Source organism: Vespa mandarinia, chromosome 17 (genome assembly GCF_050613455.1).
Source record: "Vespa mandarinia isolate Hongniang chromosome 17, ASM5061345v1, whole genome shotgun sequence".
Taxonomy (NCBI): domain Eukaryota; kingdom Metazoa; phylum Arthropoda; class Insecta; order Hymenoptera; family Vespidae; genus Vespa; species Vespa mandarinia.
The window spans coordinates 2,328,294-2,342,500 of record NC_140826.1 but is presented as its reverse complement, the minus strand read 5'-3'; the positions used below and the strand labels follow the sequence as shown (position 1 = coordinate 2,342,500).

Here is a 14,207-nt window from a genome sequence, read left to right as displayed (position 1 = left end):
ATAGAAATCTTTATGGATGATTGATTGAATGATCGAAACGAATTTAGATGTAATCGTGAATGGAATAAAAAAAAAAAAAAAGAAAAAAAAAAAAGACAAAGGAAAAGAAAGGAATTGTAAACGTATACGAGTTTCTATACCCATATGTGACTATATGTATGTATATGTATGTGTATATGTGTGTGTATGTGTGTGTGTGTGTGTGTTAATGTTTGTTTAAATGGTATTAAGATTATATACGTATGTGGAATTATTAATATCTTTCTCTTTTTATATATTTTTTCTTTCTTTTTAACATGCACCAAATGTTTCAAGATTAGAATCGAAAATTTATTTCAATGGTTTTCTTGTTTTTTTTGTTTTTTTTTTGTTTTTTTTATTATTATTATTATTATTTAAATTAGTCCTTAGAATGTGATTAGCAGTTTAAAGAGATAGAGATGGAAATAGAGAGAGAGATGGAGAGAGAGAGATGGAGAGAGAGAGATGGAGAGATAGAGAGAGACAGATTAGAATCGAAGAATTATTGATATTATTAGTTGAAATAATTGTGAGATTAGAAGAATTATTAATGTATTATATAATTGTTTATATAATTCAAATATTGGAAATCGAAGAGTTATTAATCGATTCGTTTCAACATTTATGAAATTAAAATAAAAAAATTATTAACGTTATAAATTATTCTTTTTATGTAAAATTCCTACAATTAGATTATTAGATTATTATTATTTAATCTATACAGGTTAATTTTTATTCTAATTCTGTCTCTCAATTCTTTTATATATATATATATATTATTTATCATTCTCATCTATACTAATTCTACTAAATTGCATACTACTAATCTCTATCGTTATCGAATTTCTAATTTCTAAGATTAGAAATAGTTCACTTAATAAGCCCTAATATAATAGAGAACTTCTTCTTATGAAATAGAAAATAGAAATAAAAAAGTACACACACTCACACACACGCGCCTTAACAAAGCAGTAATAAAAAAAAAATCACAGCAGCAAAAAAAAAATAAATTACCGAATACTGATTTCTACAACAAAATTTCTGGAAAAAAAAAAAGAAAGAAAAAAGAAATGATAATATGAAGGATCAAATAAAAAGAAGAAGAAGAAGAAGAAGAAGAAGAAGAAGAAGATGAAGATGAAGAAAGAGAAAAGAAAAAGAAACAGACAAATTTATCAAAAACACCATAAACCAGAGTTGTCAGCTTTATTGTACAGTAAAAAAAAGAAAGAAAGAAAAAAGAAAAAGAGAAAAGAAAAAATTAAGAAAATAAAAACAAAATCGAAAATATAAAAATAAAAAAGAATACAAGTCCTATCGTCCAAAGGGTTCATGATTGTACTGTATAAAAAAAAGAGGATAAGAAAAAAAAAAAAAAAGACGAATAAAATAAACAAAAGTGACAAATAAAAAGATATAAAAATGGAGAGAGTAAATAAAATTTAAAAGAAACAAAATGAGAGAGAGAGAGAGAGAGAGAGAGAGAGAGAGAGAGAAAGAGAGAAAGGGGAAAAAAAGGGAACAGAAAAAATAGGTGGCATTTTCATCTCTCTCTCTCTCTCTCTCTCTCTCTCTCATACTTTCTCACTCTCATTCATTCTCTCTCTCTCTCTCTCTCTCTCTCTCTCTCACACACACAAACACACTTTCTCTTTTTCTTTCTCTTTTTATTTACCTATATATCTCACTCTCTTTTTCTTACTCTTTAATGTATCTTAAATTACCACCATTTCTCTCTCTCTCTCTCTCTCTCTCTCTCTCTCTCTCTCTCTCTATCTATCTATCTATCTATCTATCTCTATCTCTTTCTCTTTCTCTCTCTATCTATCTATCTATCTCTATCTCTCTCAGTAAGCATCAACCATGTACATAGTCGCCTTTAATTCGACCTTCGTGTGTGGCCCTCAGCTTCGAGCTAAGTACAAAGCTCGCGTCGCGAATCGTCTCGTCTTTCTTCATCCATCTCTCTCTCTCTCTCTCTCTCTCTCTCGTTTCCTCTCTCTTTCTTTCTCTCTCTTTCTCCCTCTCTCTCTCTCTCTCTCGTTTCCTCTCTCTTTCTTTCTCTCTTTCTCCCTCTCTCTCTCTCTCGCGTTTCCTCTCTCTTTCTTTCTCTCTCTTTCTAACTCTCTCTCTCTCTCTTTTTCTCTCTTTCGTGACGAGATGCGACCTTTGCGATTAATTACGTTAATTACGACGAACGTTACAAATGTCTCAAACAGTACATGCACGGCCATACTCTATTCTCTTATAGATAAAGTAAAAGCCAAAAGAGAGCGATGAAAAAAGGGCCTAAAGAGAAATGATGGGCCTTACCCTAGAAACATTTGCAAAGCGTCGTTTTGCCTTTTTCTCTATCTTATCCGATTATTATTATTATTATTATTATTATTATTATTATTATTATTATTATTATTATTATTATTATTATTATTATTATTATTATTATTATTATTATTATTATTATATTGTTATTATTCTTAATATTATTATTATTATACTATTATATCATTATTATATTATTATATTATTATATTATTATATTATTATATTATTATATTATTATCATTATAATTTTTTTTCCTTTTCTATTCTTTCTCTCTCTCTCTCTCTCTCTCTCTCTCTCTCTTTCTCTCTGTCTCTCTCTGTCTCTCCCTCTCTCTCTCTCTCTCTCTCTCTCTCTCTCTTTCTCTCTCTGTCTCTCTCTGTCTCTCCCTCTCTCTCTCTCTCTGTCTCTCTCTGTCTTTTTTTTTCTTACAATCATGCATTGTCATTTTATTCGAAGGAAAAAGCAAAAAAAAAAGCAAAAAAAAAAGAAAAATTGAAGGAAATAAAAACGAAAGTGAAGAAAGAAAAAGAGGAAAGAAAAAATTTAAAAAAAGGAGAAAATAAATAAAAAAAAAAAAAAAAAAAATAGAGAGAGAGGGACAAAGAGAGAAGTCAAAAGAGAACTCGAAAAACTGGCTCCCTCTCTCTCTCTCTCTCTCTCTCTTTCTCTTTTTTTTTCCTTGATAAAAAAAAAAAAAAGAAAGAAGAAGTACGAAAAGTTTACTAGACGACTAAAAAAAGGAGACGACGATTAACTTTGCCAATAATATACGTTAAGTAAATAAAATATAAATATTTTATCGTCCATAATCGTAGAACTCTCGTCGAACAAATTTCTCGCGAGTTAATCGAGAGAACCTAAAAAACATTGATCTATCATTCGATTGTAGATCACTCGTAATAGATCTAAATTCGAATATTGTTATCGATCGATGATTATCTAGGGAATTTTTCTTTCGGTTTAATTCTATCCAACGACCTCCGAAACGATTCTTGTGCCGTTTCTTACGAACGACTGCAACTGTTGTGCTGCACCCTAAAAAGAAAAAAAAATATAATAATAATAATAATAATAATAATAATAATAATAATAATAATAATAATAATAATAATAATATATTAATAAATAATTAATAATAAAATAATTATTGTTATTTATATTAGTACATACATATATATATATATATATATATATATATATATATATATATATATATACATATTTGTAAATAAATTTTATTTGACAAAATTTGAAGATTTTGTTAATAAATAATATCAAAAAAAAAAAAAGAAAAAAAAAATTCCTCTAATAAACATTGACTATATTTAAAATCAATCCTGTCATATTAATATTTATATTTAAAATAAAAAGATAACGTCAATGATTACATTGAAAATTAATTCGAAAGAAAATAAATATATTCAAAGAAATAGAAAAAAGAAAAAAAAAAATATATATATATATATATATATATAGAAAAACAAAGATTAATCACAACAAAATCATTTATATCAGTTTTGAAAATTCTTTCGAACGAGTCAAAGGTGTCTCTTGAGTGATTCTAAACGATCACCTATTCCTAATGATTTTCATTCGATCGTAAAACTACGCGTTTCAGATCGTAAAATCGAGAAAGTCTATTAATAAAGTGTTTAGAATGTCGTACATAAGGAAGTAATTTGTTTTCAATAATGGTTTGTGAAATTTTAACATCGCGCAAAGAAAAACTTCTTTTCTCCTCCATCGAAGGAAAATAAATAAATTATTATAATTAAATGATTTTTACCGTTATGGCAGCACCGAGGAACTGACTGAACGCTCTGGTAGCACCAAGGGCAACGTTAACAACTTGATTTCTAACACCTTCCCCCCCGTTAACTGATCCGCCATTAGTATTTTGTAATTCTTGAACTGAATTGCCAAAATTGGAGAATCCACTGAATAATGGCGGCGGATAAGTCGAGCTAGGTGACCATGTTGTTTGTATTATCCTTGGCCTTGAAGTCGTTGGTCTTCTTGTCGTCGTCGTCGTACTAGTTGGCCTTGAAGTAATACTCGTTGATGTGGAATAAGGTCTAGATGTACTCGTCGTTGTCGGTGGAAGCGATACGAGATTGTTATTTAAGCTCTGAATAAATAAAAAAGAAAATAAAAAAAAAAATAAAAAAATATTTGTTCTCTTTAACGAATAAAAGTAAAAAGAAGAAGAAGAAGAAGAAGAAGATTCGTAACTTTTTTTCTAAAGTAAAAAAGAAAAAAAAAGAAAAAAAAAAAAAAAAAAAAGAAAAACCGGACAACAAGTAATTCATTTTACTTACGGCCAATTGTAATTGTTGTCGAATATTCGTAGCTGGGGTCGACGGTTCTATGCCTTGGGCCTTCAATAGGGCCGCCAGGAGAGCCGCGTTACTGATTTCAGAATTGGACGTACTTTTGACCATTGGAAGTTTAGCTTGACCAAATAGAATCGCTCTGAGGAAAGCTTCGTCGTCTTGAATTGACGTTGGTATCGGCGTTGTTACTGATTTTTGATTCTTCGTATCTGTCAAAAGATAGAAAAAAAAAAAAACAATGGATAAAAAAGAAAGAAAGAAAGCGAACAAAAATCAATTCGAATTCGAATTAATAAATTTAATAAATCTTACCGGATTGTTGAATAGCGTTGAACAGTGCTGATAAGAATTTAGCATCGTCCTCGGGCGAATAAGTCGAGGAACTAACAACATTAGACAATCTAGGATTAGGATTGTTCAATAATGGACGTGTCGTTGTCGTCGTCGTCGTTGTCTTAGTGACTGGTTTCATTGTTGTAGTTTCTTTCACGTTGTTAACTACAGTATCAGAAAAGTTGACAACTTTAGGTGATACATATGATTGGGTCACCGAAATAGGCCTTTGAGTGATCTCAACGATTCGACTTGGCGTTGTTTTTATTGTCGATCTAGTTGTAGTTTTAGCCAATGGTTTAACCGTGGTAGAAGGACCAAAAATATTTCCACCAAATAGGGCTTGTAACAAGCTTGCACCAAGACCTTGAACCGGTGCTGGAGTTGTGCTCTTAGGTTTCGTATTTACGGACTTTGCCGTAACAACGACAATAGGCGCTGTAGTTGTGCTACTGGACACAGAAGCACTGTGAGTTTGAGCACTGGCCGATAGATCAGAGATTTTAACAGGGACTTTTCGATTAATTCCGGATTCCGTCGTTGTAAATGATCTTGAAGTTGACGTAGAAGGTTTCGTTGAAGGTTTCACCGTGGTGGATGGTAACAAGTCGATGATTATCGGTGCCGATGATGATGATGATAATGGTAATGATGATGATGATGACGATGATGATGATAATGATGACAACGACGATGATGACGAGGACAGTTGTACGGTATTTGGGGATACATTGGATAATTGAATAGCTTTTGGTGATCGAGTAGGTCCGACATTACTCAAGGCAAGAGATAGGATCTGTAGAAAAAAAAAAGAAAGAAAAAAAAAATGATATACGTTGATAATTATACATGTCATAAGTGTTTTATGATCTTGATAATAATAATAATAATATATATATATATATATATATATATATATATATATATGTATATGTATATGTATATCTTTCCTTTTTAAGGATATCATGCTGTTAAGTTGAAAAACAAAGTATATTTTACATATATTACGATGATTCAGAGTTATTATTTCTTATTTTAGTTTTTGAAAAACACGAGAAAGGAGTTACATTGAATCGGAAATATCTACTTTATAGAATATCCAATGGAAATAAATACTTGGATTATTTCAGGTTGGTGTTAGTAAGAACGATATAAGGATTGTGCAAATGGTGAAAGGAGAGTTCTTGCATTATAAGTTTCTCGCTTCTCGAGCTGCACCGCTCGATTAGCTGGACGATAATTACCATCCACTTTGCGCACTCCACAGCTTTATTAGTTAATGATGACTTAGGAAATATATATATATATATATATATATATATATATATATATATATATATATATATATATATATACCTTGTGTTTTTGCTCTTACATACGTAATCGTTCTGTTAGCCTTTCCAAACAAAATCCATTTAAACATTTCCTCTCTCTCTCTCTCTCTCTCTCTCTCTCTCTCTCTCTTTTTCCTTCTTTCTTTGTTGTTTATCGTTTTTATGATATTTAAATTTAGATAAATTATCTGAAATATTATATAATTTTTTATCGTTAGATGTTATACCTTGTTGGCTAAAATCTTTTCCACTTCGTTCAGAGTTTTTTGCGTAGTTGGTACATCGTTAGGCTGTAACTAGAAAGATATTGCATTTATCTAACTGTCTACTCTTTTTTATTATTATTATTATTATTATTATTATTATTATTATTATTATTATTAAAATTAAGGAAGAAAGATTTTGAATGAAATAAACAGGATTTAATTTACTTACAAGGGAGTTCAAAAATGCAAGATCGTCGAATGTTGTACCAAAAGCATTTTGTGTTCGCATATTTATTGGGATATCATTGGACATTCCAAATGGTGTCGTTCCCATTTCTGGAATGACACTATTTGTTATTGAAGCCTCCGTTGTGGTAATTGTTGTTGGAGCTGGCGTAGTTGTAGCAATAGTTGTTGTTGGAACTGCAGTAGTTGTAATTGTTATTGTTGTTGTTGTTGTTGGAGCTTGCATAGTTGTAGTAGTAGGAATAGTTGTTGTTGTTGGAGCTGGTGTAGTAGTAGTAGTTGTTGTTGGAGCTGGTGTAGTAGTAGTAGTAGTTGTTGTTGTTGGAGCTGGTGTAGTAGTAGTAGTAGTAGTTGTTGTTGTTGGAACTGGTGTAGTAGTAGTAGTAGTTGTTGTTGGAACTGGTGTAGTAGTAGTAGTAGTTGTTGTTGGAGCTGGTGTGGTAGTAGTAGTAGTAGTAGTTGTTGGAGCTGGTGTGGTGGTGGTAGTAGTAGTAGTAGTTGTTGGAGCTGGCGTATTTGTAGTGATAGCATTTGTTGTTGATACTGGAGTTGTTGTAGTGGTAATTGTTGACGTAGGCATTGCAGCGGTGATAGAAGAAGACACGATACCAGAAGCCGGTGTAAAAACTTCTACGAAAGGACTTACAGGACGTGGATCGAACATTGGATTACCTTCGTTGGAGTCGTCCTGATAAAATAAAAAAAGAGAAAAAAAAAAAAGAAACATTAAGACACTGAACTCGTCAGTTATCATAAAACTACTTTCAAGTTTTCTATACCAAAGTGTTTGATGCAATCGACGCGGTTATTACTGGAGAATTAGTTGTAATTCCAAATATCTGATCCAAAGGATCTCTCCATGGAAATCCTGGAGGTGCTGTTATCTGGCCATTATTAGATTGATCGTTCAATAAATTGTCAAAGGATTGTACCATTCTTGAATTCGATGCTGGTCCTACGTTTGCTGCACTCTATTTTTGATTGAAAAATTTTATTATTCTAATGTAATATTTTTTTAATTGACATTTAACCAACATCATCATCCCTTTTACTTACTGCAACTGAATTTATGTTGACACTGACAACACGTGGATTGGTGTTAGGTGAACCATTAGTCCAATAATTAACAAATCTATCCTGTTAATTATAAGAATATAAAAAAAAAAAAAAAAAAAAAAAAATCAAAAAAATTCGATGAAACACGAATGAAACAAATCCTATCATATTTTAATTGACTTTCCTGTTTACTTTTCCTTTTTTTTTTTTTTTTCTTTCTTTCTTTGCATTTACCTGTCCAATATGAACTGAATTTTGTGGTTACCTGTCCAATATAAACTGAATTACGTTGACCTCCAGATTCCCTAGACCTACTAGCTTCATCCCTTTGTCGATCTTGAACGATACGACCGCCTCCGCTAATACCATTTATTCGAGATCCCTAAAAAAATGAAGAAAGCTAATAAGTATTTGATAAAGATATATTAACAGAGGCAAAAGTATTCATCGTATCATGTCAAGCATAGCTATTAGAAATATCGAAATATGAATTCTATGTGATTAGGTGAATAAAGTGTGTGCCGTGAGGGTGCAAAAAATATTTACAGAAGTGCCGAAAAAAAGAAATAAATAAATAAATAAATAAATAAATAAATAAATAAATAAATAAATAAAGATAAAAGAAATCCCCCTCCCCCCACCCTTCCTGCCCGCCATCCTCCTCCCGCAAAAAAAAATCTAATATGTACAAGTTTCTATATAACTCGACATCATGTTTCGATACCTTTGCCTGTTGAAAATAGAACGTCAATTAAATATCATATTCACGACGGAAGAGGCTCATGGAGTTCTATGGGAAAAATTGAATATATTTTTAAAAATATCAAATCCGATTATTGCTCGAAATCTTATTATATACAGAAAGAAAATAAGAGAAGAATGAAGATTAAAAATTATCAACGGCATGCTTTCGCAGTGTCATTTTGATCGTTAAAACTTTTGACAAATGATAATGAGATTAATCATAATGACACTGGGAAACTATTAATTAGTCTAGCCGCAAAATTATGTCGAAATTAAATATAAGCGTTAGTATATTACTTATGGACACTGCTGTTCGATCATCCGATATATTTTTATATTGATTCGTTTCTCGAAAAGAAAAGGAAAGAAAAGAAAAAAAACAAAAAAGAAAAAAAGAAAGAAAGAAAATTTCTATACAAACATTTCTAACTAACAACAGCAGCATCGCATTACGTATAGGATGGAAAAGATATGAAAGATATGTTGATCCCGAGCAAAATTATTAACGATCGTTGATAGATTTATGATGAACGAATTTTAATATGTGGGATAGAGATACCATTGTATTTGTGGTCGCGACGCTACCAGGGGTACCAAGTGGGCCCAAGAAATCGGCTCCACCTCCGTTTGATCCGCCGATCGCGTTACCAGTAAGTCCCAAATCAACGGTGCCAAAGTTTTGACCATTTGTCATCGGGTTGCCGACGGGTCTACGATTATTATAATAGTTCGGGGCTTGATATTGATTAAAAGTGCCTTGGTTAGCCTGGTTATAAAAGAACACGGGTGGTGGTGGCCTGTTAGTGGTAGTTGTAGTGCTAAGAGAAAAGACAACCTCAACCGGATTGCTTGGTGGATCTGGTATGATCGTGCCATTTGGGAACTTCCGGACCAATCTTCCATCAGGGTAGATACCAAATATTACGTATGGGCTGTCAACGTTTCTAGCATCGATGAGATTATCCTCTGGACGTTTCCTGACGATCGTTTTATTAGGATATATCCCGTATACATGATAATCCCTTAAAGGTACTCTCGTTGACGAGCTAGGACTAAATCTAGGCGCTGGAGTTAATCTGCTACCACCGAATCGACCCAGATACGGTGTTGTGAAAGTTGTTTGAGTTGTAACAGGAGTTACTGATGAAAATGCAGGCATGCTCGGAATAGTCTGAGACATGGTCGTCATTGGCGCTGTAGTCGTAGTCGTAATCGTTGAACTCGATCCTGTGGTCGATGTTGTTTCTGCCGTTGAATCCGTCATTGTTGTTTCAATATTCGTATCCATTCTTGATATTGAATTGGACATTTCCGAGGACGGTGTAGTGGATGTTGGAACGCTCGTAGTACTCATTGATGCTTCAGTTGATATCAGATTATCATTTATATCAATGTTATCTTCAATAGATTGCGTGGTAGTAGACATCGTAGTCTCAATTGCAGTTGTAGTAGTATCAGGTGGACGATTGGTAGTTGATGATGCCGGTGTCGTCATGGTCGTCATCGTTTGCGTCGCCGTATTCGTCGTGCTCGTCATCGTCGTCGTTGTCGTTATTAACGTCGTCGTATCAATGGAAGTTGATGTGCCAGATGGAGAGGATTCAGTGATCAAGGAATTGGAAGAGTCTGACGTTGTTGTGGTTGGTGACTCTGTGATGATGTTAGGAATGATGGTGGTTTCGTTCGTTTGATCGAATTGCATTGTTCCTGTGGCTGCCGTCCCTTGGGCAGTTGTTGGCGTAGTATCCTGCAAACGGTCAATATCAGTTGGAATGGTGTTCGTGAAGTCAATGGGCGATGATGGGGGGTCTGTGAGCATTATCGTTGTGGTTGTTTCGATTGCCTGGTTAGTGGTGGTAGTCCCAGTAATATTCATTAAATCCAATAATTCTGTATCGTTTGTTAGTAAGGGTGAGTTAGTAGTTACCTCTGCATCGTTAACAATCAATTCCGTCGAGGTCATTTCAATTGTTTGGTTAGTTCTGTTGATATCGATCGATTGATCAAGAGCCGGTTCTGTTATGGTTTCGGTAATAATTATTTCAGGGGTTTGGCTCGTTGTGATATCATCATTATTAGCTACCAATTCCGTTGTAGCTGCGGGCTCTGTTACTGTAGCGGTTGACATGGGCTCGGTTGAAACGAGATTAGTACTACTGCTATCGTTCGTTACAATCGACTGGGTCAAAAGTTCGAAGTTTTCAGACGATAACGTTGTTTCTGTTGGGTTAACAGACGTTTGACTGTCAATATCTAAAGGAGTCGTTATCGACGATTGATCATCGTTTATCACAGTGGTTGTTGTCAATGATTCTGTTACCATACTTGGGGTGGATGAGATCGATATATCTATACTTTCTATAGGGGTAGTTATCTGGGTCTGGGCCGTAGTCGATTGAAAATCATAACTGAGGGTCGTCAATTCAATATCAGCAGTAGAAACTGTCGTCGTTTCTATATCCTGCGTAATACTTGTAGAACTCTCAGTTATATTTTCAATATCTTCATTCGCGATAGTTCCTATTTCATTCTCGATAGATTCAGTGGCAGTAGTAGTCTCTAAATTTTCTAACGTCGTTCCTAATTCAAAACTTGTCGTATCATTTGTCTGAACGAATTCCATTTCGTTTTGTGTTACGTTAGGGGCTAAACTATCATCCAGAATTTCAGTATTAGTAATCGTCGTTGGACTTATGGGAGTTGATTCTATCTCATTTTCAGATAGGTTCACCGTTAAAGTAGTTTCCTCTTCAGATTCTGAACTGATCGGTGTTGTCTCTACCTGTTCTGATGGAACTTCGGTAGAAAACTCTTGTACGTTTTTCGTAGTACTATCAATAAGGAAACTTTCATCAGTATTATTCATTGTTGTATTAGAATCAGTAATGGAATTACTTTCATTATCTTGCATTTTTCTTTCCAAATCAATTGTATTTGAAATATTCTCCAATATAGTTTGAACGAAAGTATCATTCATGGCTTCCGAAAACAGGGACTTCGCGATTGTCATTAATTCTGTGAGTAACGTATCATTAAGGTCATTGGTAATAATGCTTTTTATAGTAGAATCTTGCAAGTTCGTTGACGATAAAGTGGTCATTTCTGTTGCTGTATTAACGGGGCTCTCTGGGGTAGTATTTACACTGGTTTCATTCTCAGGGCTTATCGACGTTTGATTTTGAGTTAGCAATTCTACATCCAATGTTAAATCGGAGCTTTCAGCGTTAGCTGTTGTGCTCGTATCTGTGGTAGAACTAATTTCAACATTATCCAGGGTATTTGTTTCTGAATCAGTGAAACCTACTGCTTCTTGAGTGGACATATCCATTGATAAAGTCGCTGTAGTCGTTTCTCTCAATTCTGATTGGACATCTCTCGAAGATGTGACATCGTCAGAAGTTGTTGTAATTTCTTGTTGCTGAACGATGTCTGACATCATCATCGTGGTACTCTCCATTTGATTATTCAAATTGGTATTTGTATCAGTCGTTGAAGTTGGTGTCTCGGCTGTTGTTACACCTGGAGCCGTTGTTAAAGCAGGCGGTAAGGTTGTTTCAACTGAAGTCATTGTTAAAGCAGGCGGTAAGGTTGTTTCAACTGAAGTAGTTGTTAAAGTAGGCGACAAGGTTGTTTCAGCAGGAGTCGTTGTTAAAATAGGCGACAAGGTTGTTTCAGCTGGAGTCGTTGTTAAAGTAGATGGTAGGGTTGTTGTAGCCGGAGTCGTTTTTAAAATGGGTGACAAGGTTGTTCCTGCTATAGCACTTTGCAAACGTGATAAAATATCTTGAGCAAAGTCTATCAATTTAGTACGGAATGTTGTTGCTATTGGTAGATCAGTCGTTGTTATTCTTATTGTCGATGTTTGAACATTCGATTCGCTGCTACTCGTAATTACACCAGATTGTTCTATCGTATTACTCTCGATACTTTCAGTTGACGTTTCCATGGGAGAGACATTAGTCGTAGGCATGATAGATGATGTCTGTGAAGTTGTTGATTCGGTACTGACGATAGTTGTTGTGTCCACCGCAGCTGAAGAACTTTCAAGATTTTGTGTCGTACTCGTTGGAATTGTATCAATGTTATTGGACATTTCTGTAGTACCAGACAAATCTAACGAACGACTCTCACTCGATGATTCACTCGTCATCACCATGGTAGTAGTAGACTCCATTGTACCAGATAGATCTGTACTAGATAAATCTGTACTAGATAAATCTGTACTAGATAAATCTGTACTAGATAAATCTGTACTAGATAAATCTGTAGTAGAGTTCATTGTTTCGGTTAAATCTGACGACTGGGTTACAGTGGTTGTAATAACATCGTTCATAGGGGTCACTATCATAGTGCTAGGTTCCATTGTAGTAGTAGAAGACAAACTGTCCGTAATAACGGGGGTAGAAGACATAGTATCCATTGTTTCTGTACTAACTGGACTTTCCTGTGTCGTTGACGTATTCTCAACAACACCAACGCTCGTAGACAAATCGGTAGAGGTTGTCATGTTAGTTTCTATCATTGAATCTGTAATGGTGGTGGACAATGATTCAGTGGGTTCAACGGTCATGGATACATTTAATGACTCGGATAAACCATCCGTAGTAACAGTGGGATTCTCCGTATCCTGGTTTAATGTTTCATTCGATAGATTATCCGGTTGGGTCGTGGTATTGTCTGGGGTCTGTGGGCTCGCGATCTCTAAATTGGGACTCGTTGTGTCATTGTTAGAATTGGCGTTGGTGCCATTGGTGCCGTTAGTTGCGCTGTTAGAGTCTACCTGTGTTACAGTGTCATTAAGTTGTTGCTGTTGTTCAAAATCCCCTTGCTCGTTTCGGACGCTAGCCGATTCCAATGCTTGATAGTATGTTAAAAATTTGGGCTCTCCGGGACTGGAAATATCAATAGGTGGTGGTAGTACTGAACCAATGTTCTGTAATCAGAAAATTAAAGGTGCGTGCAGGTGCTATACATATTGAAATAATGTGCCGTGCTGTAAATTAAATATTTAGATACATCTATATATGTATATATATATATATATTTCTTTTTATTTACAATATTTTACGATATGATTAACTGTAATAGAAACTCAAACAGTTTGTTAAATACCGATCGATACAAATATATTTAAGCCAATTATGTGAGCATACACCATCTCTTGGTAATTCTATGAACTAGATGAAAAATGGTACGACCTAGGAACACCTTAGAAACATTGCCTGTTACTATAAAATACGCTATGATATACTCTATGTCGTTGGTTATACTTGGCAAACTCGTTCTTGAGGTTAAAGATCTCTCTCTCTCTCTCTCTCTCTCTCTCTCTCTCTCTCTCTCTCTCTCTCTCTCTTTCTCTCTTTCTCTCTATCTCTATCTTTCTCTTTCTCTTTCTCTCTTACATGGCTATCTAAGAAACTGGACGTTCACTTATAAAACTTTTTCCACTTCTATGAAATATCTTTAACAACTTTAAATACTAACCACAGATGTCTCCAGATTCATATAATGATTCTTTATTAACGTGATCTATTGGATCAATAACAATTTTAAATGACTTCGGTTGAATGATCTAATTGTAGAAATTTTCTTGAATAAGATAAAAAAA

General features: G+C 34.0%; 1 protein-coding gene across 1 annotated transcript in view; it reads right to left on the bottom strand.

Moving 5' to 3' along the window:
* Positions 1–2,670: 2,670 nt before the first annotated feature.
* The window catches only part of LOC118450375 (uncharacterized), a 59,442-nt gene continuing 47,905 nt past the window's right edge, over positions 2,671–14,207 (bottom strand). The window contains exons 8-18 of the mRNA XM_085662098.1: positions 12,854–13,532; positions 9,159–12,787; positions 8,121–8,237; positions 7,856–7,936; positions 7,579–7,770; positions 6,783–7,487; positions 6,575–6,643; positions 4,993–5,809; positions 4,666–4,889; positions 4,134–4,475; positions 2,671–3,382 (exon numbers count right to left, since the gene is read on the bottom strand). Coding sequence (XP_085518224.1) covers positions 3,314–3,382; positions 4,134–4,475; positions 4,666–4,889; positions 4,993–5,809; positions 6,575–6,643; positions 6,783–7,487; positions 7,579–7,770; positions 7,856–7,936; positions 8,121–8,237; positions 9,159–12,787; positions 12,854–13,532 — 6,924 coding nt within the window. The 3' untranslated portion in view covers positions 2,671–3,313. The remainder of the gene's footprint in view (positions 3,383–4,133; positions 4,476–4,665; positions 4,890–4,992; positions 5,810–6,574; positions 6,644–6,782; positions 7,488–7,578; positions 7,771–7,855; positions 7,937–8,120; positions 8,238–9,158; positions 12,788–12,853; positions 13,533–14,207) is intronic.